The sequence below is a fragment of the Pezoporus wallicus genome, unplaced genomic scaffold, assembly GCF_028554395.1.
Source record: "Pezoporus wallicus isolate ANWC-B61680 ecotype Strahan unplaced genomic scaffold, APGP_CSIRO_Pwel_v1 contig_13368, whole genome shotgun sequence".
NCBI lineage: Eukaryota > Metazoa > Chordata > Aves > Psittaciformes > Psittacidae > Pezoporus > Pezoporus wallicus.
In genome coordinates, this window is record NW_026641141.1 from 34,992 (window position 1) to 62,496 (window position 27,505).

The 27,505-nt window shown below is 41.3% G+C and overlaps 1 protein-coding gene across 2 annotated transcripts; it reads right to left on the reverse strand.

Annotated features, from left to right (window-relative positions):
- Window positions 1–473: 473 nt before the first annotated feature.
- On the reverse strand, window positions 474–27,320 carry YWHAZ (tyrosine 3-monooxygenase/tryptophan 5-monooxygenase activation protein zeta). Of its 2 annotated transcripts, none has more exons than XM_057422142.1 (6): window positions 27,162–27,320; window positions 24,438–24,741; window positions 8,975–9,098; window positions 5,578–5,741; window positions 5,390–5,485; window positions 474–1,526 (listed from the first exon to the last, which is right to left on the reverse strand). In XM_057422142.1, the coding sequence occupies exons 2-6, from the start codon at window positions 24,729–24,731 to the stop codon at window positions 1,467–1,469; spliced, it is 738 nt and encodes a 245-aa protein (XP_057278125.1). In that variant the 5' UTR covers window positions 24,732–24,741; window positions 27,162–27,320; the 3' UTR covers window positions 474–1,466. The 2 variants fall into 2 exon arrangements, with proteins under 2 accessions (XP_057278125.1, XP_057278126.1); XM_057422143.1 differs by lacking the exon at window positions 27,162–27,320 and adding an exon at window positions 26,427–26,449.
- Window positions 27,321–27,505: the final 185 nt, after the last annotated feature.

Genomic DNA, 27,505 nt, shown 5'->3' on the forward strand with positions numbered 1-27,505 from the left:
GGTCTTTCCCTTCTAAAAGTAGATCCAATATCCCCCAAAAGAATTTTTTAGTCATGGTCTGCCAAGTTGCATTGCCTCCAGACTGGAATTCAGCCCTTTGTTTTGTAAATGTATTTGATGACTGTTTTTCCCTTTTGACAAGTGCTTTCATGTATTAAAGAAGTCATTGTTGCTTTTTTTTTTTCCTAGTGGTAATTGAGGGATATAGAAGTTCTCCCCTAGAAAGTCTCATTAACCTTTGCCCTCCATATTCTTCCCTGCTTCCTGTTCTTAATCAGATCCTAATTTTTACTGCCTAATACATGAAGTATTCAATCTTGGCTTTCCTGAAATTAACTAAATGCCTAGAAGTGTATTAAGCTTTTCCATAATAAAAATAACTTCCATACTAGATTTGTGTATACTGCTGCCATAACTCCAAAAGGTGTGGGAAGAGACATGACATGAAATCTACACCAAAGGTAGTTGAAAAGTCCATTCATAAAACTTTTATTCCACTTACATCAACTTAATACACATGTTCTGAACAGTTATGTTTGAATTGTTCATGAAAATTTCATAAGACATTAAACAAAGCTAGCCATCATCTCAAGTTATTTCCCTGTTAACTATTTTTACAGCACATGCATGTTAGGCAAGTATCAAAAAGAAAAAAAAAAATCACAAAAGCAAAAAACCTAAAAAAGTTAAATACATGGTTTTTTGTTGTACTGCTGTGCTCGATATACAGTGTCATTATGGATATCAAGCAATTCATTTTTTACTGCATCTTTACTTGTACATTTGTTCTTAGGTTGCTTAAACCATTTAAATACAAATAAAATGTGTAGCAAAAATAATGAAAGCAACAGCAGGTAACTTTACAAATAATGGAATGTGAACCGTTTCTCTTTCCTTCTCTAGAGAAAGTTGACTGGGTTAGCAAACTGTCTTAAGGAACACTTCAGCTGCAATCAGAGATGTACACTTGATTGGCATATTCCACAGATTTCACATGTTGACTTGACATGCAATATCTATGGGACATCAGTAGATTCACAGCCATGTGTGCTCCAGCTTGAATATTCATACTAACTACACCTGTGGCTGCAACTGATTATCCCTTTTTTCCATCATGACAGACCAATATGCAAGCACTCGTTTTTGCTTGACATAGAAAGCTGTTTTAACACTGGCCTTGTGGGAAGCCACAATGTACCAAAAGTACTATGCCAAACATGTAAAACTTGTATAAAAATGTCACAACCCTATATTGGCCACCTCAGATGAAAACATAAATTCCCCAAAATGTTAACTGGCTCTATTCCCCTAATATTAAACAAAACCACATGGGAAATATAGAAATCCAAATAGAAGTAACATAAACCTGTCAAATCGTAAACAAAAACTATTTGTGGGACAGCATGGATGACAAATGGTCTACTGTGTAAATTTCAGAATGAGGCAGACGGAAGTTGGAAGGCTGGTTAATTCTCCCCTCCTTCTCCTGCTTCGGCTTCATCTCCTTGGGTATCCGATGTCCACAACTGTTTGAGAAAGAAAACAGAGTAAAATATGTAAGATACTGACATCAGTGACTAACATTTAATAAGCAGTTATTAGAAAGAAAGCCTAGTTCTTAAACAGTAATTTTGTAAGAGGTCCTACTAAGCACCCTTAACATGAATATAATTGCTGGCTATTACAAAACGGAAATCTAGCCCTAGATGACCCAACCCCTTTGCTGCATTTAAGGAGGAAGTTCATAAACAGTCAAAACCAAATTTTCATATCCACAAAGCTCACTAAAACACAATATAAACAGGCAAGAATCAGACCTACAGAACAGATATATGAGAATCAGGAACAAACAATTCTTTGTTTCCTGTGGATTTGTACCTTCTCCTCAAGCCAGCTTTGTACATCCTTCTGAGGGAAAAGCTTCAGTAAAGCTCTTCCTTCACATTCAACATTATCCTTTTCTTCAGAACAGGCATCTCAAGTGTTTTGTTTTGCTTTTATAACCAAAAGCATTTCACCTAAATCTCTATCCCTTGGCTCTATTCAGTCAGTCACGTTCCTCTAGCAACTTCTGGAATACAGAGCTTCCAAACTTAAAGAGCAGGGCAGGGGAGGAAGAAAATCAGGATAAACATGCAGTATGCACAAAAAAAAAAATCTCATTTTCAGCTCCATAAAATCATACTAAGGAGCCATATATCAAGATTAAGTACCAACTAAGGAAACTGAGCATCAGTTCCAGACCAACACCCAGGGCAAAGAAATTGTTTTGTGAACCAAGTATTTTGCCATAGTGGATGCTTCCCAACTATTACCAGCCTAGTATGATTTGCAATCTTTACGGAGTTCCAGCAGCATTAACCAAATCCTTCATGCTCTATAGCTTAAGGTGGTAAAACCTAAGAATAATTCTCTACCTACAGCTTAGTATCACTATGGTCTTACAAGACACTTTAAAAAAACAACAAAAAAAAAAAACAACAAACACCAAAAACCCCCCATCATCAGAAATATTTTACCCTTTCCAGGAATACAGGACAATAGAAAAAGCTGCATTCAGCTCTGGGGCCTCCTACAAAAGAAGGATGTGGACCCGTTGGATCTCATCCCGAGGAGGCCATGACGATGACCAGAGGGCTGGAGCAGCTCTGCTGTAGAGACAGGCTGAGGGAGCCGGGCTTGTTCAGCCTGGAGAAGGCTTCGGGGGGAACCTTAAGGCAGCTTCCAGTGCCTAAAGAGTGCCACAAGAAATCTGGAGAGGGACTTTTTACAAGGGCATTTAATGACAGGACAAAGGGGAATGGCTTTTAAAGTGAAAGCTAGCAGATTTAGATTAGATACTACAAAAAGTTCTTTCCTGTGAGGGTGGTGAGACACAGGAACAGGTTGCCCAGAGAAGCTGTGGCTGCCTGATCCCTGGCAGTTCAAGGCCAGGTTGGATGGGTCTTTGAGCAACCTGGTCTAGTGGAAGGTGTCCCTGCCCATGGCAGGCAGTTGGAACTAGATTATCTTTAAGGTCCCTTCCAACCCAAACCATTCTATGATTCTACAAAGACCAGTAACCTTGCTCTTGCTCTGAACATCACACATAATATCTGTGCTCAATATTCCTTACTGAGGGCATTAAGCACAGTTATTTTACTGGAGACAATAGCATACTGGAGACAACAGTCTGTTTTTACCTCCTGCACTATATTCTATACTACATTATTATAATACTGCATTAGTCTCAGTTTCAGTTCTACTTTTATAAGGAACCATCAGTAAGAACAGCTTTATCAGAGGCTTCTACCCTAAATCCTAACCTCTAGAATAAAGACTCACAGAATCACTTAGGTTAGAAAGGCCTTTAAGATCACAAAGTCCAACCATTACCCCAGCACTGCCAAGTCCACTACTAAACCATGTTCCTAAGCGCACATCATTTAAATACCTCCAGAGAGGGTGACTCCATCGCTTCCCTGGACAGCCTGTGCCAATGCTTGACAACCCTTTTAGTGTGGAAATTTTTCCCAGTACTCAATCTAAACATATACCTCTGTTCATTAAATAAAAAGAGCTTGACTGCTATGGGGAGGATTACCAATTGAGAGCACAATTTAACAAATCTGCTGGGGAAAACAAGGCCCTCGGGGGCAAGGGATGTGGTTTTTTTGGTTTTTTTTTTTAATTAAACAAAAGAATTTCGTAACAAGAGCAAAAAGGAATTATCCAGCATTCTCAGTTAAACAGATTTAGACTTGGCATGTTAAACAACCCTCTGAACACTTCCCTGCCTCCAGTCCTTGCCGAGCACACACACACTCAGCTTCTTCAGCCATTCAAAGACAACATAAAAGGACTGACAACTGAGGAAACCTGCACCTTGCACATACTGATCAACATGCTAAATCACTGTCAAAAGCTTCCTAACAGATTGTAACAGATTTGCGTAACTAGCAAAACAGACCCTTTCTTAGTTTATGGAATTCACTGCAGTCTTTGTCAGCCACACACACACCAAAAATTGTTTGCTACCTCAAGTGGAGGCCCTACAGCAGCTTCCAGTACCTAAAAGGGGCCAACAAGAAATCTGGAGAGGGAGTTTTTACAAGGGCATTTAGGGACAAGACAAGGGAGAATGCCTTTAAGCTGAAAGATGGCAGATTTAGATTAGATACTAGGAAAAAAAAAATCTACACTATTGAAGGTGGTGTGGCACTGGCACAGGTTGCCCAGAGAAGCTGTAGCTGCCCCATCCAGGCCAGGCTGGATGGGGGTTTGAGCAACCTGGTCTAATGGCAGGTGTCCCTGCCCATGGCAGGGGTTTGGAACTTGATGACCTTTAAGGCCCCTTCCAACCCAAAGCATTCTATGACTATTCTAAATAGTTGTGGAAAACATGGAATCAACATACTCGTAAAAGTCATGCTAGGCATTTAAGGAAAGACATCATTCATTCAATAAGGAATCCTACAGCTGTCTACAGCTTTCTCCCTTATAATAGAAAGCTCCCATCAATTATCAGGGCTACTACTGTAATTCAGACACTATGGTAGCTCAGTCCAACTTCTCTTGTATGAAGCAATTTGCTTTCCAGCTCATATGACAAGCTTTACATTATTTTTACTGGGAAACTAGCAATTAATGTCAGCTTCTATTCTCTGTTTCAATATCATTTATTCAGGACAGCTCTTGAGCAATCTCACTCAAGGGGACAGTACACACAGACACTGAGAGCAATGCCAGCCCTGTATCTGTCTCCAGTAAAGATCCTAAGAAATCTCTTACATTTGTTTTGTGATTGTTCCAGCTGTTGCTTACAAATAGTGTTTTCAGTAGTGTTAAGTTGCTATTACAGTGGAAAAGGTTGCAAGGAATAGGGAAATTAAGTGCTAGAAACAAAACCAGAAAATACGGCAACTCCGGTGTTATGCAGCTGTACAGCTTTACTTCTGGTTCTGTCAAAAAAAGTCCAGCTATTTTGTAAAGGTCACTGATATCAGACTACAGGGGCTACAACTGGTGACAAGAGATGCTTCTTACGGTTGCATTTTTGCTTGCAGTGATTACCATCATGAAGACCAGGGTGTGAACTATGCCATTAATTTCACTACTGCATGGTTGCTTTTACTGTTCCATTTGCTTTAGATTTGCGTTTAGGGGGGAAAAAAAAAAAAGAAAAAAAAAGAAAACCTGGAAAAAAAATTGGTCAATTTGTCATCTCTCAGAAACTGAATTAGTGTGTGGAGTAAAAAAGACTAGGCAGAAGAAAAAGATGTAGCTCAGAAACATGAGCTTACTCATTTGTAAGTAAATGACAGACACATCTCCACAGCCAAGAATGAACTCTGAGTGCCCCAAAGACCAATCCTCTTACCAACAACGTGTAAACTTTAATGATACTCACTGTCAAGTTGTCTCTCAGTAACTGCATTATTAGCGTGCTGTCTTTGTATGACTCTTCACTTAATGTATCAAGTTCAGCAATTGCTTCATCAAAAGCCTAGTGTTACAAAAACAAAAAACTCCATTGGCCATATGACAAAGGGTTATAACCAATAACTGAAATGGATTTTTTGCCTACCTTAGACTTACCGTTTTTGCAAGGGAACAGGCTTTCTCCGGGGAATTGAGAATCTCATAATAAAACACGGAGAAGTTCAGAGCCAGACCTAATCTGATAGGATGTGTTGGCTGCATCTCCTTTTTACTGATTTCAAAAGCTTCTTGATACGCTTGTTGCGATTGCTCCACTATCCCTTTGGGGGGAAAACACACACAAAAACCACGAGTAAGTAATTCACATACTGTATTCAGACATACAATCAGGACTTGTGCTTGTGCTTGCATGAACAAAATATGTTAAGAGTCAATGTCTGTGAATGAGCATTTCACCAAAGAAGTTGCTATTTTATGAAGATTTTACTTAATCTATTATTAAATTATATATATAAAGAAAAGGAAGTTGTCATGGACCAAATCACAGGTTTGAGTCCCTCCCTGCCACCCTTTAAGCACTTGTATTTACAAATGCTTGCAGCAGTTCTGTAGCATTTGAGGAATACAAAATCCATCACCTATATAAAAGGTATAAAATCAAAGTTTTTACTACACACTAGCTTGATATAGTACCAAATATTCAATGTCTTTATACACAGCAAAGCATTACAAATCCACATTTTAGTCACACTGATGACCTTTGCTTATCACTGCCTTTCGGTAACAGTCATCTATGAATTTCCATTCAAATTGCTTGGCAAAGACAGTGTGGCATACCCCAACCCAAACTAGATATATATTTTTTAAAGTTTCCATTTCCAATGTAGATACTTAAAGTACCTATAAACTCTGAAGTAAGGCAGAAAAAAATAACAACTGGGCTCTTTTTAGAGACTAATCTTTTGCCACTCTTAATTGGTTCTTCTGTACAAGTTCCAAACTCCTGGTGGAAAAATACCCAACTATAACGCGTATACTAAGATTAAGGAGCTCAACAGTTTCTTTTCTCACTGAATACACTTGAACTTCGGAGCACACTATGCCTGCACAAGTCAGAGATCATGGCCCAGCACAGCCCACAAGCTGGGCTACGTCCTTGATGACTGCAGGAGGCAAGAGAGGCGCTAGACACCCAGTACAAAGGGACCATTGTTCCTGCACTCTCCACGATTGTTAACAGCATCTGAGAAGAAGGTGGGCAGGAAGTCATTCAATTCAGATGCAAAAGGGCTACAATCTTGACATTTCTGGATCAAACTAGAAATGCATCCAGCATGATCTCTGCAAAAGAAACAGTCACATGTATTCAAAAATAAAGAATTTTAGGTGCCAAGGACTCAAAAATACATCAGTATTTAACTCACAAGTACTCCAAGTCTGAAAATAACTAACACCAATATTCAGGATGTCTATGCAATCTATTTACCTGTATGTGGCATAAAAATCAAGTTAACTTCAAGGAATGAAGCTGACATTTTTTTTTAATTTTTCCTTAACGTAAATAAATTTTAAAAAGGTGCAAAATTGATGTATTCTGTTAGTTTTAAATCAGTCACCCAGCATATAAAAGTAGCGAGATTTTAACCTTGAATTCTTTAGAAAGTGTTCTACAGTTCCAAGGCTGCAACAGCTAGCTGAGGTACCTGTTTGACATTCCTGCCCACTACACTCCTCTTTGATAACATAAACAAGCTGGTTTATGAAGATAAAAATCCAGTTTCTACAGTTGGGAGCTTTATATTGTTGCTGTATTTACTGTAAAAGGCTGAGAGAATACTGTCCACCAAAACAGCCATTATTTCCTAAACAATAATTATCAACTGCTCTTCAAGGTCACAGACAGCATACAAGAAAAAGCCTGTGACATGAAACACTTGGATGGAGAAAGAGAATAATTTTAGGAGGCACAGTAACTATGAGCTAGATGGGCTTTCAAAAATATTTTCTTCACCTGGAAACCCACTAAAAGCTGCTCAGCCAAGAACCTGGCTTAAACAAAAATTAACTTCAAAACCACTTTAAATGAAGGTTTTCACAGTCTAATTTTAGAGCCTACAACTTAATCCTCAACAGAAAAAGAAACCTTCAGGACTCAAAATATTTTACCTTCTATGCATGTGAATACAGATTACCGAAGGGAAAATACAATTACACTCTGTACAGTAACAGACACAGAGAACTGGTTATACCTGCAATTCTGCAGTCACCAAGACTGAGTCAGTTTGCATGCAGTAAGCACTAGAAGTCAAATCAAGCTCCGCTATGCCAAGTCTTAACATCTTTATGCAACTCCCTATTATCCAGTGTATCAGGGAAACGGGGCTACTTTCTGTAAGGTGGAAACAATACATATACCACAAAGCTAGAGCAGACACGTTTCAAGCCTGTTTCACCTCTGTTTCTGTCAAGTCATGCAGAAGTCTTTCTATATCATACTGGGAGAGCTTATTAGCTTGAGCTACACAAGTTCACAGGAGCACCACATGTTCAACAGCACCACAAAGAACACACCAAGTCTTACAGGAGGGCAGAGTGCCACACAGCATCAGCAACACAGCTGAGCACACCAGTAATCCCCAAGGCTTCCAAGTCCATGCACTCAGATTGCGCATCCCCTGTGTCTGCAGGCTGAGTGCAGACTAATCTGAGTCTTCATGAAAACAGTCAGAGGATGTTACCAGATGGGAATCTGTGCTGAAGTGTGCTGATCTTAACGACATGCTGCACCAGTCTTAACTGGCTCTAGGAAACAGATTTGCACTGTTTGCAACAAGCTGTATCTAAATGTTATGCACCATTCTGAATGGAAGGTGAACTGTGTATGGCATCAACATGTTGTTAGGATGTTTCTTCACATACAGCAGTTAAGCCACCTAATATATTAAGTGCCTTATATCGACTTCTCTAACTATATTTAGATTAAGACAACTTGCAATTATTACAAACTGTTCATATGAAGATACAAGAAATTTGAGGAAATAAAAACATCTGGACATTAAACTACCATAGTTATGGAAGAAATTTTCCTAACAGTAAGATGAGTTTCATCACTCCTTTTTTTCTCCAGGTGGTTTCTAGTTTCTCTGATTCCTGAACCTATGCAGGCTTTTTGTATTCTGTACAGATGCAGGAGAAATGGCACAAACAAGGCTTTAAAAAGATACAAGACTGAGACCCTAAAAAGAGGAAAAACCCAATATTCAGCCAGGCTCAAGATGCATAAGCCTATATTCATGCATGCATGTATGCATTAGGGTTGATTTCAAGGTTTCATGACTGAACATTCGTTACCCGCTTCAAACAGCAGGTACATAGGAACTTTCAGAACTCATTTGAAAGCCAATGACCCATGATTTTTCTTCAGCAAACAGAAAGCCTGTTACTAAAGAAATTTACATCCAAATCAGAATTATTCTTAGATTAGAGTCATGTCACCATCCCACCAAAGGCAATCTAATTTGACAAGATTCAGCCACAAGCCGACATACAATACCTTTCTTGTCATCTCCAGCAGCAACCTCAGCCAAGTAACGGTAGTAGTCTCCTTTCATTTTCAAATAGAAAACTTTGCTTTCTGCTTGCGAAGCATTAGGGATCAAGAACTTTTCCAACAGAGACTAAAAAGAGAAACAAAGAACACACTGTTTTGATCAAACATACTTTTGCAACATGCTGAACCAACAATTCAATTATATCACAATCTATTTCAAAGTCAAGACAGATTTACTTTTTGCCATTTTCTTTGCATCCTACATAGTGAATTCAGCTACAGAGAACGTGTTATGGATTGCAATTCTAGGTACAAAAAGGAATGCTGTATGCCAAGACTTGATGGGAAGAAGGCTGTGTTCATGTAGCAGATGAGTCTTGTGTGACCAACGGATGGCTTTCTACAAGCCATTATACAGTACCTTAATAAAAAGAATGTAATCCAAAAAGTCTCGGCAGAGGGTACACAAAGGCAGAAAGTCTGCATCCATGGATAATAAAAGGATCTGAAGTATCAGCTGCCAGATCAGAGACCCGAGTATCTTACATACACAGATACTAAATAAGCCTCATTAACCTAGCTCCCATTAACCGGAATACTGTACTGCAAGAAACTGCAAGGTGAACCTGGATTCTCACATTTCCAGACAGCTGACAATCTGACAGGCAACTCTCTAGCACTGAAAAGGATCCTCTCTTTGCCTTTATGTGCTCCCTTAACAGGTGTCCCCTACATCTTCCAAAGCAAAGGCAGCACTCTGGAGTCACTCCACCAAATCCTTCCTGCGGGCTCCCACTTAACAGCAAACTTTTCTGGATTATTCTAACTGCTTATTAAATTAACACAGTAAGTTCCCAGGCCAGGCAGTTGTATAATTTAGCAAGTTTTATTATGATGAAAATAGGAAAAGAAAAAATCATTAGCTCCAACATGTTTAGTCAAATTAAGGCACAAGCTTGTCAAATTTCTTGATCTTGAGTACTTAAAGTCAGACTTTGAAAGAAAAGTAGTTATTTAAAAGGCAGAAAAAGTACAGAAGTACTTGAACACTCGAAATCAGAAGCTGTTACATGTACTTTGCTAGGACTATGTAGCACATGATTCTTTATAAGATATTTTAATAAGAATTCTGTGTGGCTTTTTTCCCCTGTAGATTAGATGACTGATGTTTTGGTTTTGTCTCACCGTTTTTAGCTCATATTTCCAATGACACCACAGAAATGGACAATCCTAATTTAGTTCCAACCCACAGAATGATGGCCCTTTACAGTACTTCTCTCTAGATAGCACCCTCTGGGTTAAGCAAGGATCTTGCACGACATACCCGTGGGACAAGCCCAGCCTGAATACAGTAGGTTGTAACCACTGTACTGTGACAGAGACACCCGTGGTGCCTGCTTTGCTCAACATCCCAACTGACATAAAGCTACAGAAGACTAATTCACAGAAAGAACAGGTAAACAAGTTTGGTTGGATTTGGGTTGTTTGTGTCCCCTCCTCCCCCATTACAGGACTGCTGATTCATTTATGCAAATTGTGAATATTTAGCTTGGTAGACTCAAACTTATGTGAAACCCCTCAAAATGAAGTGACCCATTATAACAGCACTCCCTCGTTTCTATCTTAGTAGACAGGGTAATAAAGAAATCCAGCTGACAGAAAGCAAAGTCAGTGAAGATTCAGCTATGCCTATGCTCCATTGAGATTAAACATGTTAGTGGACTTACTTTGTTGGCTTCAACATAAGGTATTTATTCAATCTTTAATATTAGATATTTCCAGTACAGTGGGGATTGGTATACAGCTTCATTTTACTACCATGCAGGGAGACATCAAAAAATACTGTGTGTCCTTGCTTCTCATCCAAATGATAGCAGAGACAATCCTCTGGCACAAAGCGAACACAACACAAGCAAGCTGGTGGCAGCAGTATTTTATGGAGCCAGCCAAATGGACTTCCAAGCTGCCCCATGCCAAAGGCACCCTTCTGGAAGGTGTACCACTATGCAGGAGAAGCTTCAGAGCCACCTCTGCCCCAGCATGGCTGGAACAAAGCAGAAGGCCATGAAGTATATGGGTCAGTGCTTCAGCTCTCTGTAACTACTTACATGCTCTGTTCTCACCATTAGAGAGCTTCAAAATTCACAGCTATGACATTTTTCCCGAGTGCCAAGAAGCTCTGACTTCAATGACAACTAAAGGTTATCAGCTACAGAGAATAAGGCTATTAGATTTCTTCTTTAGGACTGCAGCTAGGTCAGGCGTCAGTTTGCACCCACCCTTCTGGCACCATGGTGAGCTGCCCTCCTGTACCCTCCATTAATTGGTCAGACCAAAGTCATTTCAGTGATTCTAGAAACTGGAATTCTTCATCATCCCTGCAGAACAATGTTCAATCAAAAAGCACAGCTCTGCTCACTCCTACAGCAGCAACCAAACTGCCAGACCTAAACTCACTTAGGTCACAAATGAGGCAAGTATGTCTACAGACACCTAACTGAATGGGTTAATGGCATAAGCCGACACAGAAGAATCACAGAATAGTTAGGGCCGGGAAGGACCTTAAGATCATCAAGTTCCAACCCCCCTGCCATGGGCAGGGACACCTCACACTAAACCGTGTCACCCAAGGCTCTGTCCAACCTGGTCTTGAACACCGCCAGGGATGGAGCATTCACAACTTCCCTGGGCAACCCATTCCAGTGCCTCACCACCCTCACAGTGAAGAAACTATTCCTTATCTCCAATCTAAACTTCCCCTGTTTAAGTTTTAAAGAAAGACTAACCAATTGAGTCTTCCTAATCAGAGACATGGTAACAGGGCAACAGCAGTGGATGGTGTATCTTCTATTGAAAAGAAGTTTCAAACCCATGTCAAATTTAAAAGAGAACTAAAAGAATCCCTTTAAACACTTTTAATCAGCTATTCATAGAATATAACCCATGCAAAGAAGCTCTGACTCTGAGACTGCTGTAGTAGCTTGCTGGTATCTCGATGAAAGACTCTTATTCTACATACGTAACACAAGCGACTGATAGGCCACATATTTTTGGAAGAATTTTATTTATGCCAAATCCTTCATCAAGAGCAACAAGATCTGAAAGCAGATTAACATTTAAAAGTAGGAGATCTCTTCCCTGTTATTTATCTAGTACTATATATTCAGTCCTTCCTGTCTATATTAGTCTTTTTATTTCAGGATATATTTTCTTTTACTGACATGAAACACTTCTTTAAGTCAGCCTGAAGATTCCGAGTACACTGATTTATCCTAGTGTATGGTTGTGAAAGCCTCAATCTGCATGGAGGTGGTGTGGCTACAGAAGCCATACACATAAAACTACTGACTTTTTAGAGCTCAGCTACAGGAGATAAAGTTAGGCATAACAATAGGTATAACCAATCTAACACTTTGTTACCTGCCAACACACTGGGGAATACTGCTTACCTTCCTTCCACCCTTCCACTGTTTGTCCAAAGCAGAAGAAACAGAGACAAGAACTGTTTCAGTAGTACCACCAATACATGCCTACCTTCTCTTCTTTACCAGTTGGTATGGCAATGTTTATCAGTATGGAGGTGATCCCCATACAGGCCACTGAAGTGCTAAGAGCTAGACCAAGACCAGACCAGTAAGATGATGTGTAATGACTAAGTTTATCAGGCAATTCACACCACTGCAATATGTACAACACTCTGACAGCTGAAGTCTGCACAACACTGGTGTATTATGGCTACATGGCATGTGGTTAAGGCCTCATGCTCACTGATGACATTGCTGGTATTATGAAGAATTCCCATCCATTTCTGAAATACACCAATATGCACTACCTCCAACTTGATGGGCAGTTCATTACAGTGCCTTCATCAGAATCTGGTAGAAGCAGCTTTTTAAACAAAACCAAAACACCACTCCCCACCCCTCAAACCTTACAGCTACCCAGCTGTAATTGTCAGAGCTTTTCATTTTATAGCAAGAATGTAACTGCTGTGAAACAAACCATAGCACTGTAGTCAAGTAGGCAGATGCAGCAGCATCTTAAGAGCACTTTTCAGCCAAAACCTGGAACAGCTTGTACAAGTGCTTGTAATGCTTTTCATAGCGAAGTCATACAAAGTCCTTCCAGAAAGACTTAACAGAAGATTATTGCTTAAAAAAAACCCACCCCCCCAACAAACAAAACTCCAAACCCCATAACAAAAACAACAACAACAAAAAAAAAAAAAAAAAAAAAAAAAATCAACCAAAGCATGCCTGTAATAAATTTGAATCTCAACTCTTACTAGTATGCTGGCCATTAAAAAAATCAGGCTTCAACACTGCACATCTGCAACTGCAATTACGCCTATGTTAACAGCTTTCTGGTACTTTAGACTGGGAGAGAACAATTTGAGCCTTGGAGACATCAGCTTTTGCAACACTATGCTAACACATACCATGGATAAAGAATCTCAGATTTGGTACATTCCCTCATCTCCAGCAAGCATGCACCAGAGAAAACCCTTTGTCTCCAAAGACATAACAGAGGCTGCACACACACAACTTTAGTATTGTACTGGTGAACTTCAATCCTGGCTTACTTTAAACACTAAGCTGGAAAGATATTTACTTTCTTCACTCTTACGCAAATTCTTTTGCCAGAGCAGAACACAGTCAACAGACGCCAACATGAAGCACAACACACCATGACCCCATTTTGATGAAAGGCCCTATGGGCTTGTTCCTGTGGTTTTGTAACATAAAGCCTATAAGACAGAGTTATCAGACTCAGGAGCAAGAAGGACATTTAACAAGCAGTAATTCTGTGTACCAAAAAACTCCAACACCCAGCCCTCTACAAAAAGTCTGCCTGCTGCTTACTGCAAGCAGACACGCTTCAGTTTGTCAAGCTGTGGTGAGAACTGCAGTTGAAGACAGAAAGCAAACCTATGAAGACTTAAACAGTCCTTTCCTGACACCTGAAGCTTAAAACTACCCTTCTTTCCAAAGCATTTGCTTGCATCTTTGGAAAATTACTTGTGTGGGCCAGAAGACTATTCCCAAATTCATCATAAAAGCATTAAAATCAATGCCTCAGTCTTTCTTTGTTGCTTGTAGTTCTGTATTTCATTTATTACAGGCTAAATCTCAGTACAGCCTGAGAACTGTAGACTAATGCACTTCAGGATGGCATCAACAGCTCAGTTTTCTACTTAAGATCTTTCCCTCCTGACAAACAGGAGACTAAAATCACCAGATTCTAGAACAACATAGCTGTAAATGAGCAGGTAATACATAAAGTACCGAGAACAAGGAACTTTGGTTTTAAATATGTAAAAACTCCAGAACTACTGGTGAAACAGAAAGATATTGCTCTTGCACACAAAAAAAAAAACAAGCTGTAGAATGGTAAAAATACAAAAGAATGCACTGATAAGCATTAGTCCTTTTGTTTTCATGCAGTATTGAAAGACACCTGACATAGTGAAGACATTATTTCTGGTTTTGAAGATAAATTACACAAGGATACTAGTTGAACTTTAATTCACTTGTCACCCATCTGTGGAACATGGCATAGGGATGAAGACATGGAAGAACTCTTTATAGTTTTTTAAATTCATGTAACATTTGAAAGTCTTTTTCAGCTCCACCTGAAACCTCTTTCACACTCACAATGACCTAGTATTTTCATATTAGGACCATGTTTTCAGATATGTATTTTGTGGGAAGAGCTACATAATATCCCATTTTCAAGCGGAACCACTAACCAACAAGCACAGTAACTGTAGCACACTTCTGTTAAGCTATTCTTCTACAGAACTCTATTAAAGTGACAAAGTCATCAAAGCAGGCCACCTGGATCAGACAAGTTCAAGACACCTACTATTCCTGCAAAAAGCTAGTGAGTGATTTTCGATGTATGTGTTTTCTGCCTTAGCACCACAGTTTGGAAAATTACTCAGGTTATGAAGCAACACGTGCAATTAGCTGCACTGCACAGATTGACACACACGCTACAAAGGGTTTAACCAAACTATTTGCAGCCAGTAGAAATTTCATTTACGCATGTCTCTAGGAACTGTTGGAGAAAATATTTTTAGACAACACCTTCCAAACCCAGGCTGTTTTCAGACAGTCATTATGCTGCTTCTGATTACAGTTCTATCCAGAGCTTGGGTAAGAGCTTTGCAACTGCTGCATCACAATGCTCCTGGGGGAAAACCAAAAAGACGGTTCCACTGTCAGCCTACTCCAGCCAAAACCAAAGCCACTTGTTTGATGTCAGCTACAGATTTCTATGTTCTCATTTGCTCACTAGAACAGGAATACAAGAAAATCTGTCAAGTACTAGTAGATGCTGTGGCACTGGAGCTCTCTGTGGTACATCATCTGCTGAAGAAGGAAACAAGCCTGCTGCCTGTTCTCAGTACCAGTTATTCTTTCTTCCCACCAAACTGGCTGCCCACTCACACAGACAGCAGAAGTTGTTTGAAGAAGGTGAGAAGGCTGGTTGGAAGAGATGAGCTAACTGATGAGCCTCAGCAGGGGAAGAATTCAGAATCTGGGACAAAGAACCTTCAGGGGGGCAGGGAAGAATCTGATTGGGACAGTGGGAGATGTGACATGCACAGGCACATTCAGGATTTGTAAGAACAGGAAGAAGATACACTTGATCAGCAGTCAATCTGGCAAAGATCTAGAAAGGGGGAGGGAAATGGAGGAAATGAGCCTTGAGTAGTAAGATGGCAACTGAAAAAAAAAAAAAACCTAAAGGACTTGGAGAAGAGAGAGTACTGTGACACAGAATGGCAAGAAATTTCAGCTTATGCAAGAAAATACTACTAGAATGGTCTAAAGTGTTTCTTTAGAAAAAAGCAGCTGCATATACACGGGCAGGCAAGGGGAAACATGGAGTAAGTAGGATACCCTGCAAAATCATCTTTATGCTGACATGTATGCTGGGGATAGAACTAAGTCAGTGAGAAGCAGGTGTATGCACTAAAATACCTATAGGGTACTTAGAAGACATGGCACCAATGGATAGACACACCACTGGTCTGCATAACAAGAAAAGAATGGGAATTGAGGCAATGAGGAACAGCACCTCAGTTTACACTTCTACAGTCATATGCGTGTCTCCTCTCATAGCAGATTTATCCTCCCCAATTTAAGACTTATTATACCCTTTATTACCTTGCCCCTTCTATCACTTTGCTTTCTAATTCACAATTATGGCAAGGGAAGCAAATGTATGTAGTATCAGGATATACTCTTGAAGATTATTCAAGAGACTTTTGAGGTCTTTCATGTGAATCACTGCAGGTTTTTACTGAAGTACACTTAACATGCACATGGACAGAAAAGGAACCAAATTCTGAAGCACAGGTAAAATCACTTCTCCAGTTTAGTAACAAACTCTGAGAAAACTCATACAAAAGGCAGCACCCAGCAAGACACTTAATAGAAAAATAACTAGTATTCCAGTATTTCATTTGTTGAGGCATTGCTATAGACATTAATATACCAACCAGTCTCCACTGAAGATCAAAGCCAATATGCTTGGTGGTTGGAACTGTAAGGTTCCTTCCAACCCAAACCATTCTATGATTCTACACAATTCCTACCTGGGTTTGTGGTTTTTTTTTTGCATCACCTCAGTAACCTATTTTTTTGAATATTTGGGACCATGCAACAAAACAGAATGGTGCCAAATGCAAGGATCATTATTCTTTGAAGAAACAGAGCATGTTCTGAGAAACCTGAGCTAATATAAAATTGAAACCAGCTGAGCTGGATGAGAATTTCTCCTGGAGAGCTGTGATAGCCATTGTGGCTAAAGCATAGCATGCTCTAGCTCTCTCAAGACAACTCTACAGTTTTGGTCTCTGAAGAAATATTAGCAGAATGCCCCCATAAACATGATGTAACTCTTTTAATCCTTGATAAGAACCAGAAGTAAGAACCATTTATCTTTAGCAGCTTACACTCTGAGCAGATCTGATATCTCACGAAGTAGACTATGTATCCTATTAGGAGTTCATTATAGCATACAATACTAATAAAAGCATTTTGTTAGCAAAATGCCACTTTCTCAATGTAAGCCTACTCTACACTAGGAGAACACAATCAGTTAGAGGTCAGATTCCCATTGGTAAATATTTTGTTACCCACATAATCACAAAAGGTAGCAACATCCAGAAAAAAAACTAACAACAAAAACCACCACCAATCCGCAACTACTCTCTGCTCATTTGAACTGCATTAGATCCGATTAAAAAAAATTAAGAACTCCCTGTTCACCTCAGCAGCAGCATGACTTATTATTACTTTTCGTTAGGAGAGGCACTGCCAATCTTCTGACATATTTCAAGAAAAATTAGTAACTACATAAGAGCAAAAAAACAAGTTTAAGAAATAATCACAATAAATGCTCTTTAATCAACTCTAATAGCAGAAGCTTTCTCAAACTATTGCAAAAGGGCAGCCAGCTACTGCCGGGATGCAGAACCAACTTCAGGTTTGGAGCCAGGAGCCACTGTGTCTGCCTACAGCAAAGATCAAGTAAAGCATTTGAGAACTTGTTTCAGAAACATGTACATCTGTCAAGGACATGGTAACAAAAGTTTCCAGATAAAACCAGTAATAGTGTGGCATCTGTTTATACAGATGTACACACCAATTCTGTTCATATCCTAGATTTCGTATTTCTACCACTTAAAGGCTTTCACAGTAAAAGCTGGTACCTTAACAATGCAGCCTTTTAAGTAACCAACCAGTGTAACAAACACACTTGGTGGTGTCATAAAATTGCAAGTACACACACTGAAGTTCTTGCTTCTAAGAGCTTGGAAGGAGAGTATCTGTCACAGGCAACTAAACTGATCAGATTTATTTTGCTGCTTAGAACAGCATTAAGTGCATGAAGTACCTGAACACCAAAGGTGGCTGTCAGATAAAGCAAACTGTTCCTTGGATACTTTTGAACAGCATAAGCATTATGTACTTTGTTTTTAAATCAAAGCCTATCATTAAACATTAATGCCAACTGAAATTAATACAGCAGACTACAGGCTATAGTAAAGATTTTTTCTACTTCCAGTAAATGCAAGAGGACACAGACATCTGTATGTATGTGTACATACACAAGTGTGCAGTGCTAAAGAAAGCATGAGTGGTACCTGGATGTTTAAATTTTGTTTTGCATTTATGCAGAGCACCTTAGCTCGTTTTATGATAAGCAGGTGTATTAAATACATATCAACACTATAGATGAACTTCTTGCTAAGATTAATAAGTACTTGCTCTCCTTTGCTCATGCAGCCCAACCACCAATGCATTTCTTATATATGCTGGAATTTAAAATCCTGTCAAACACGAGCTGAAGTTTCATGCATTTACATGAACATTGTAGAATAAATAAAAACCAAACCAAGTCATCTCATATTTGAATGGATCCATGAATGATGTTTTAATTCTCCAAGATTCAATAATTTTTCAACAGCTTAATTTGCCTAAGAAAAAAACCCCCACCATTTTTAAAAACAAAACCAAACAAAATAAACCAACAACAACAAAAAAAAAATTAAGAAAATTGCTCTAGTTTAGGCAGTGCTTTCACTACATGAAAAAGAGAGGAAAAAACCCAACAGCCAAAAAAACCCGCCAACCCTGAAGGGATGTAAGCCACAACCAGGGAAGTGATTAAAGGATTAACAAAGTGAAATGATGAGGTTGATGCAAATTGCCTCAGCCTCCTACCTTCAATATAAGAGAGCAATTATACCAGCCAAACCCTAACTTAACAAGCCAGACTGGGAGAGTTTAATCAAAAGCTTAAATTATAACCATCCTGGGAAGTTAGTAAACCCTGGCTATATTTTGCTCTGTGATACACAGAAGTTCAGAGAAGCATTTGTGAACCAGAGGTACCCACGTATTTTCACATACACCACTAGCACATTACCAGTTACCATCTTTTAATACAAATTTTAGCATAGGGAGTTCTACATCCAGGTTTGGCCTCCATGGTATAAGACACATGGATATACTCAAGTGAGTCCAGTGGAGGCCACCAGCATGATTATGAGGCTGGAGTACCTGGTGTACAAGGCAAGGCTGAGAGAGGTGGGTTTCTTCAGCCTGGAGCAGAGCAGCAGATCTCACTGCTCTGTACAGTTACCTAGAGAAGATGGAGACGGACTCTTCCTGGAGGTCTACAAGTAAAATGACAACAGGCAGCAGACAAATTGAAACATGAGAAGTTCTGATTACATAAAAGGATTTTTATGTTTATTTTTTCCTCTTAACCTAAGTATGACCACATACTTTGACAGGCTTACCCAGAAAGGCTGTGAAATCTCCATCCTTGAAGACACTCCAAATTTGACTGACAAGGCCATAAGCATTGTGATCTAACTGTATCTAAGCAGAGCTGACCTAAATGACCTTCCTTCCAACCTAAATTACTCAATTAAAACAGCTTAATAAGAACTAAGTTTTTTGAAACAAGGGTTCTGGTCACCTAGCTCCTAGATTCCAACAAATTAACCAGCCCCCTTCTGTGATCAACATTCTGTAAATAAAAGCTTATACAAACACCTCCCCTTCTTTTCCAAAAAGATCGAATAAAGGACACAGATCTCAAAGACAGAAACAAAGTGCAGCCAGAACTGAAAAACTAAGCAAGCCTGAAGGAGTCACAGAACTACAGGTAGCAATTTTCAGTCAGAACATTAATTTTTTTGTTAGTATCAGGTATCTTCATAGCATAGAGGATCGTACAGTACACTCACTCAAGCATGTTAGCACCACTCTATAGGCTAGCCATGCTTTTTGACCATCAGAAGGACACACTAAGCATACAACAACTGATTTTAAAAATACCTCACACATGTGCATATCAAAAAGCATATGGTTTCATATAGGAGAGAAGACTTAATTTTCTAACCCTGTTATTGAGAATCAGTGCAGGAACAGGTTTTACAGATGTTAACATAGTAACCTATTAGATGTTTGCAGGCAACTAGGGAATAGTCCCACAGTGATTTCAGTATGATGGTAATAGGCATTAACTCTGTGGCATGTTCTTTAAAAAGCCATTTAGATGCATTCTGAATGGAATTACGCACCCTTCCCCCAGTGAACTGCAGCCCCATGACAGTCACTAAACTTTCTGCTACTCCCCCACAAGCAGTATATTAATTAAAGTATATTAAAGAATCACAAGCCAAAAGTCATTTAACTGTGGTTTTACTGTACCTTCTCTCCTCCCAACAACTACAACTTCTAAAAAGTAAAACATCCGTAACAAGTGCAAAGAAATCTAAATAGTAGAAGCACACAAGGAGTACCACTTTATGCTTCTGAGCATGAACTTAGGAAGAAGTAACGTGGCAAAGAAAACAAACAATTCCATCTTATTAAGAGCGTCCTGAACAGCACCATTAACCTGCAGCTCTTCTGGCAGGGACTGGGGAAAAAAGTGCTGTATAGCATTAAGTGCAACAGTGACTTCAGAAGGCTGAAAGACAAAGTTTGAGGAGTTTCTACACTTTTAGGAGAACAACCAAAATCGAAGAGAAACACTGAAACAGCACATGGGCACTGTAAGCAAAGAGATTTACTCAAGATACGATTCGGGGCAGGGGGAACTTGTGGGACAAAGAGACATCACCCAGAAGGCTGAGCACAGGGAAAGAACATGGGAACTGTCGCATACAGATGTGCAGGGGACTACTGCCATATGTACCAGCCTAAGGAAGAGAGCGTAACTGTCTACCATTACATTCATACTGAAGCCAGTTCTGTTTTTAAATTATTAGTTTACATTTAGCTCATGTCAGAAACTGCCTGAAAGTTACTAGCAGTTTGAATCTCCTGAGAACTTCTAACATGCAAGCAGGATCAGACGTTAAGCCATTTAGAGACCTCTCCATACTTTCTTCCGTTATTTCAGAATTCTCATTAGCTGAAAATTTAATCTTACTACAGATTTTAATTTGAACCACATCAGTTACAGCTCTGTTTTAAATTAACTGCAAAAAGCATTCTGAAGAAAATACACACCTGTTAGATTAATAATAATATTTATTATTGAAACAACAAATAAAAGATCATTATACTGGCATTTTAGGCAGATCCTCCCCTCTACTACAGAAAGTGAAACAGGATGTGAAGCACAAACTTGGCTAACACGAGGAAAAGTACTTAAACTCAATTTCCTGTATCACTACAAAACTTCTGAGGCTGGAGATTTTCTATACTACTCAGGCACATTTAAGATGCTGAAGTATGGCACTGGACTGACCCACACACACTGTATCATTCTTGAAGAATCCGGAAATTCAGTCTTTATTTGTGCAGTGCAAGAAACTTGTACTACGCAGAATATGTCACAATTATCTGCAGTTTATCAGCACTACCAGACCAACTCCAAATTAGAGTTGGTTATATTACACCTGAATATCCTCTGGTGTATCTCTGACGGAACAAAGAGATTTTAGGTGTCCCTTCTTTGTACAGCAGCACTCTGAATCTGCAGCAAACAAAAAGATGGGTTCAGCTGTTTGTAGAGCTATAGAGGTACTCCACAGCAGGCTCAAGTGAGGGAAGATTTAGGAAGCAGCAACGATGCTGCCTTTTCCTGCTGCAAGGTCAGTGCAAAGGAGAAAAATAAACAGTCGGACCTGACCCATATAACTGCTACAGTTTTTATCATTCAGTCTAATAGTTAAGAAGCAAGAAAAAAGTGCAGCACTAATTGCTCTTATTCACTCCATAAGTCAGTGGAAGAGCTGGGAACAAAACCCACACACAGCTTAATATACTCTGCATCTACTGGATTACAGGAGCTATTTCTTCCAATCCACTAGTAATTTGATTCCAAGAAATGAGTGAAGAGAGCAAGAAGCAGCAGAGAAGCCAGCTCTGGCTACATTCTGCTAGTCACAAACACATGCTCTTCATTGGATTCCTCCCTTCAACACAAGCTAGGACATCAGTCACTTCCACGCTCAGCTGTGACGTAACACCCCAGAGTATTATACATTACTTAAGAGCCTAGCAGGCAAGTGAAGACACAACAACAGCTCAAAAAGATTCAGAGTCTTAATAAATGATGTAAGTTTGAGCTGCTTTTGCACTGTAACTGCTGAGGCTCTTGACCAAAAGCTTTGAAGATTTGTTAGCACTTCAGGTCTTATTAATGGTATACTTTGGTATACTTTGCAATCAAGACTTGGTAAACCTTGTTTTTCACTTCTGTGAACAGCTGTAGTCTAGATTATGCCATACAAAAATTAGAGGAGCTCCTGAATAAAAAAAAAAAACACAAACAAACTAAAAAATTAAACCACCTCCTAGTACCATGTTTGCATGCAGCATTGCGAAGATTCCTGTTCACATATGTCAACCACAATTCTTTTTTCTCTATTAAAATGCCAAATAAAGCAATATGTCAGTCACATTTCTAGGTGAGTAGAATATATGTGAACAGGACATTCCAACAAAGAAAACAAAAGTATTTTTTAAATACAAATCTAATTCTTCAATGCAATTACCAGTGTCAAAGGTAGTGCTTGACATTTGAAGGCATTTTTAAATCCTATCCCTTGAACAATAAAACAAGTTTTTATTATTATTTTTTAAACCCAACTCTAAAAAAGTAGTTTTATTACTGCTAATCACCCCTAAGGCACTGTTCTTCTGGACAGTCATTTTTCCTTAATCTATTAAGAACAATTAGACTAGCAACACTGAAGATTAGTAAGACATTAGCTTCCTAAAAGTAGTAACATAGCAAATAATAAGAATTTATTTGAATTATATATGTAACTCTCATTAACACAAAAAGAAATATAAGACCATTTTGAGATTTGGAAGATTTAACAACATTCCCTACCTGTGTTCCCTCCTGCCTAGATAATTCAGCTGCTTCAGCAAACTCAAAAGCTCAGGGTTTTAGTTTTTGTATTTAGCATGTATAATAAAATTTCACTTCGATCTGGTTTCTATTATCAGAAAAAGAAATTCAATTGCAAACACTGAGTTCTTCTAAAACAGGGTTTCTGAGCCCAGTGACTTCATTAAAATGATTTTCAACCATAGTTTACAAAAGAATTTCAGATCACTCTTGACCTGAAAGCATCCACCCCTGAGGAAATGCTCAATAATTTAAAAAAAAATAAATAAAAAAGAAGAAATGGCAATAAATTAGAATGCCAGATTTGGGTCCCTACTTCCCTGGCTTAAATAAATGCCCCACCACTTAACCCAAGAACTAGCAAATCCATCGTTCCTATGTGTAAGTTTGACATTTCCATTTTCACAGAGGAAGTTTAAGAGTTATCCTTACACAAGATAACACAACATGAAACTGGGTGTGTCACAATAACCATGGAAGCCAGCCTGAACTGGAAGCCAAGATTTGAAGTTATCCACACCGACTTCTACACGCCCTTGAAGAACCAGTCTTCTACAAGTGATCACCACACTTGTCCTTTAGTTACGTTAAACAGCAAGCAAAAGTCATGCTACTCATTGATCTTAATTTTCGTTTGACATGAGATCTTCAAGCGCATGCTTAGCTATTTAACACTTCCCTCCTATCACATGTCATTCTGTCACCTTCAGGTATGTGATCCCTTGTCACATATGGGATGACACACCAGCAGTGCCCACAGTCCAGTCGACAACCCTACTGCTGACAGTAATATCTACCTCACAGGTGGTCACAGGCCTGGGCATCCGTTAATCATGGGTTCACTGAAGCACCACAGGCACATGCAGTTGAAAAAACCCTGACAATCTTCCGAAAGCTTCTGGAACAAGCTTCGGATTTCATAAACCAGACTCTTAACAAAAATACAGGGTTGTCTGCCAGGTACATGCACATTTTGACAGAACTACAAGCCACAGAAAATGCCCAACTTGAATATCCTTTCAGTTTGCTGTTAAAAAAATTAAGTTTAAAAAGGTATTACAGCATTTCTACTGCCTCTTCCTGCAGTCAATTTTCTGCATGGCTGAGTCATAACTAACATTACATCATCTTGCCCAGGGAGGGGCACAATTTCCGTAGAGTAAGAACTAACTCTTACAACTAGAGCAGCATACTAGAGTTGCAGAAGTCAGTGATTTAAGATACAAATACTGCATTGAGGGGGAAGGGCAGACGAGAAAACCCCAAACTACACCTGTATGTAGTTCAGTCTCAAAGAAATATGTTGATTTCTTGTAACTATTACTTTATATAGCATTTCAACATTTCTCCAAATGCTGTAGCATTCAATACTATGATGATTTGTATATAAATAATCAATACATTACAGAGAGAGAAAAGTCAGACATTCTTTAAATACTGTCCTTCAGAAATAGCATAGGAGAGCACAGCTTTACTGACAGACTAGAAGCAGTCCCAGAGGGCCCAGCACCATTTACCCTGCAACCCTAAGTAAAGACGGATCAACAGTTTCATTATTTCTCACCAGCACATCATTGCAGATGTCTCTTAGCTCAGTCTCAATTTTCTCTCTGTATTCTCGAGCCATCTGCTGTTTTTTCTCAGCGCCTTCCGTCTTTTGTTCAATACTTGAGACGACTCTCCAAGATGACCTACGAGCTCCTACAACATTTTTATAGGCAACAGAGAGAAGATTCCTCTCTTCGTTGGACAACTCAGCTCCTTGCTCAGTCACAGACTTCATGCAACTTGCCATGTCATCGTATCTTTCAGCCTGCTCAGCCAGCTTGGCCTTCTGCACCAGCTCATTTTTATCCATGCTGATATTTCTAAAGAGGAAAAATAGTGAGGCATTATTCAGACAACGATCAAGGACAAAGGTGTTTGCATAGCAGAGCAACCATTCTTTAAGTAGTTTGGAACTGCAAGACGTACAATTGAAATCCAGGGCACAACGTGTAAAAGCATTACAAGATGTCAAAGCACCTGATGCTCAAACATGCAGATTTGTGAAGAGTTAAAGTTACCGTTTCCTTCTGAAAAACTGTTAACTTTTGAAAGTACATTATGTTAAGAAATAAAAACAAAAGCATCCAGAGGTGAACTGAAAACAAATCATTCCTGTCTTATGCACATAAATGATCCTAGTTCTTTGCCATCACTCTCATCACATCATATTCAAGCTGCAGCACCAACTGCATCCAATTATTAATATAACAAAATTGAGAAAGAAAACATTCACTCCTAAGTTTTTCACAGAAGAAGACCACATAAAGGCTAGGCACACAACACCAGCCAACTCTGTGCCTTATCAGAATCTTACAGTTACATGCAGAAGGACTTGGCATAGGGATCTGCAAATCAAATCCCACACTGGCTGTTAAAAAGCCAGAATGCACTAAGTATCTGAATTTGAAGGTGCAGACCCTTCAAAAGAGTTAACCTCCTCTCCCAAAATGGGATACGGTAGACCTCCTGAGCCAAGTACTGCTGCTCCACCTGAGAGGCTATGCTTTCAGAGACAAAAGGAGATTTTACTATTCAAAAATACTACTTCATCAGTATTTGAGGTAGTGTGACCTGGCTGAGATGCTTCAGAACCTGCATCTTACCAGCACTTAAAAAAAAATAAATAAATAAAAAAAAATCAAGGTCTGCTGAAAGTAAGTACCAGTTAATGTTTTTTTTTGGTACATCAGCAAAGATTACTCCTCCCTCATACCCCATCCTTTTATGTACCTTGATCATTTCGAGGCCCCGGCAATGCACTCTGGGATACACCATCTCCATTTAAGTTCGATTATATTATTAAAGCAAGAATTATTTTGGTCATGTATGCTTTATGGATTTCTGTATGTTCCATACACAACAATCCAGCAGCTTAATTTTTAACCATTAACATTTTTGCCATTCTGCATGAAGTTACCACAAACAATAGCAGCTCTACCTTCCATTTCGGTATAAATTAACCCTATGTTTAACATTCCAGTCCCTGAAAGGGAAAGATTGCGTATCTGCTACCCCCACCATCGGGGCAGAAACTCAGCAGCGTTTGCAAACATGCGTTGAAAACTTGACCGCACCATGAACAGCGCGGTTAAGGAGCCATTTTAAATCAGGTTTTTGGCTACGGTTATTTACCACCGGGAGTGAGCAGGACGAGCGTCGTTAAAACTCCAGCCCCACAGCCCGTGCGCCGAGTTCTACGGCAGCATCCTCTCTGCGAGGCCGAGGGCGCCCGCGGCGGGGCTGGGCGCTGCTGCGCTTCCCCCACACGCGGGGTGACAGCAGAAAATGGAGCGGCCCGAGGGAGGAGCAGGCGGCACGGCGCAGCACCTCAGGATTCCCCGAGGCGCGGTGGCCCGCTTCGGGCCGCCCCTCACGCCTCCCCTTCCCGCTCTGCGGCCGCCGCATCCGCCCTCCACGGAGACACGGAGCGCCTCGCCGGCCGCCTTTGTCATGGCGGATCGGCGCCGGAGCCCTGCCCACTTCAGCGCGCGTTAATCCCGCTCACCTCCGCCCAACGCCGGGGGCGGCGGCGGACGAGGATGCCGCGTCCCCGCCCCGGCAGCGGCCTGACGAGGGGCAGCCCACGGGCCCAGCCCCAGGGAGATGCGAAGAAGGGGGGTGAGAGGGGGCGGCGGAGGAGGAGCCCCCTGTAGTCCCGAGGGAGCCGCTGCTGCCGCCGGAGAGCTCGGGCGGGGCGGGCAGGATGGGTGGGGGCGAGGGGCAGGGCGGGCGGAAGCAGCAAGACCGACCGAGGGGCGGCCGCTGCGGCTGCTCCGCGCCCGGGCAGCGCTCCCGGCGGCAGACCACACCCAGCGCCCCCGCCCGCCGGAGGCGGCGGCGCCCCCACCCCCCGCTCCACGCGCCCACGGGAGCGGGGTCGCCCGGTCGCCCCCGCCGCACGGGCGGAGCCCTCACCTGCCGCCCCCTCCCCCGCCCGCCGCCCCCGGCCGCTCTTCCCCGCTCCTCACCAGCGGGGAGGGGCAGACGCGGCCTCACCTGCGCGGCCCTCACCGCCCTCCCCGGCGGCCCCCCTGGGGCAGGCTGCTCCCGCCGCCCCGCTCTCTGCCACCGAGGCAGGAGCGGGTGGGGGCGGGCAAGGAGCTGCTCGGCGCTGCCCGCCGGCCGCCTCGCCTCGGCCCCCGCCTCCCCCCCCCCCAGCTCCCCGGGGGCGGAGGGCAGGGTGCCGGGGCGGCCGCCCGGCGCGGGGCCGGAGGAGGGGCGGCGCGGCGGGCCCCGTTACCTGTGCGCGGCGGGAGCGCGGCGGCGGGTATCTCAGGGCGGGCGGGCGGGCGGCGCGGACTGTGCCTGTGTCGCGGCTCGCTGCGCTGCAGCCTCTCTCCCAGCGCCACACACGGCGTCTCCGCCAATCACCGCGCCGCAGCGCACGGGCAGCGCACCGCCCGTGACGTCAAGCCGGGGCCATGGCAACGCAGTCGCCAACCGCCGCGGGCGGCGCGCGGGCCGCGGGACACGCCTCACACCGGCGGCCCCGCCCGCGGGCGCGCGCTTCTCCCCCGCCCCTCCCTCTCTGCCTGCCCCCGCCTGCGGCGCCGAGCGGCGGGGCCCGTGCGCTGCGGGGCCGCG

Excerpts from the sequence above, each read along its gene's own strand:
- YWHAZ (XM_057422142.1), bottom strand. The coding sequence starts at position 24,731 with ATGGATAAAAATGAGCTGGTGCAGAAGGCCAAGCTGGCTGAGCAGGCT. Across the intron at positions 9,099-24,437 it reads ACATCTGCAATGATGTGCTG|TCTCTGTTGGAAAAGTTCTT; the intron begins GTGAGAAATAAT and ends TTCTCTTTTTAG. Across the intron at positions 1,527-5,389 it reads TACTGAGAGACAACTTGACA|TTGTGGACATCGGATACCCA; the intron begins GTGAGTATCATT and ends TTTCTCAAACAG.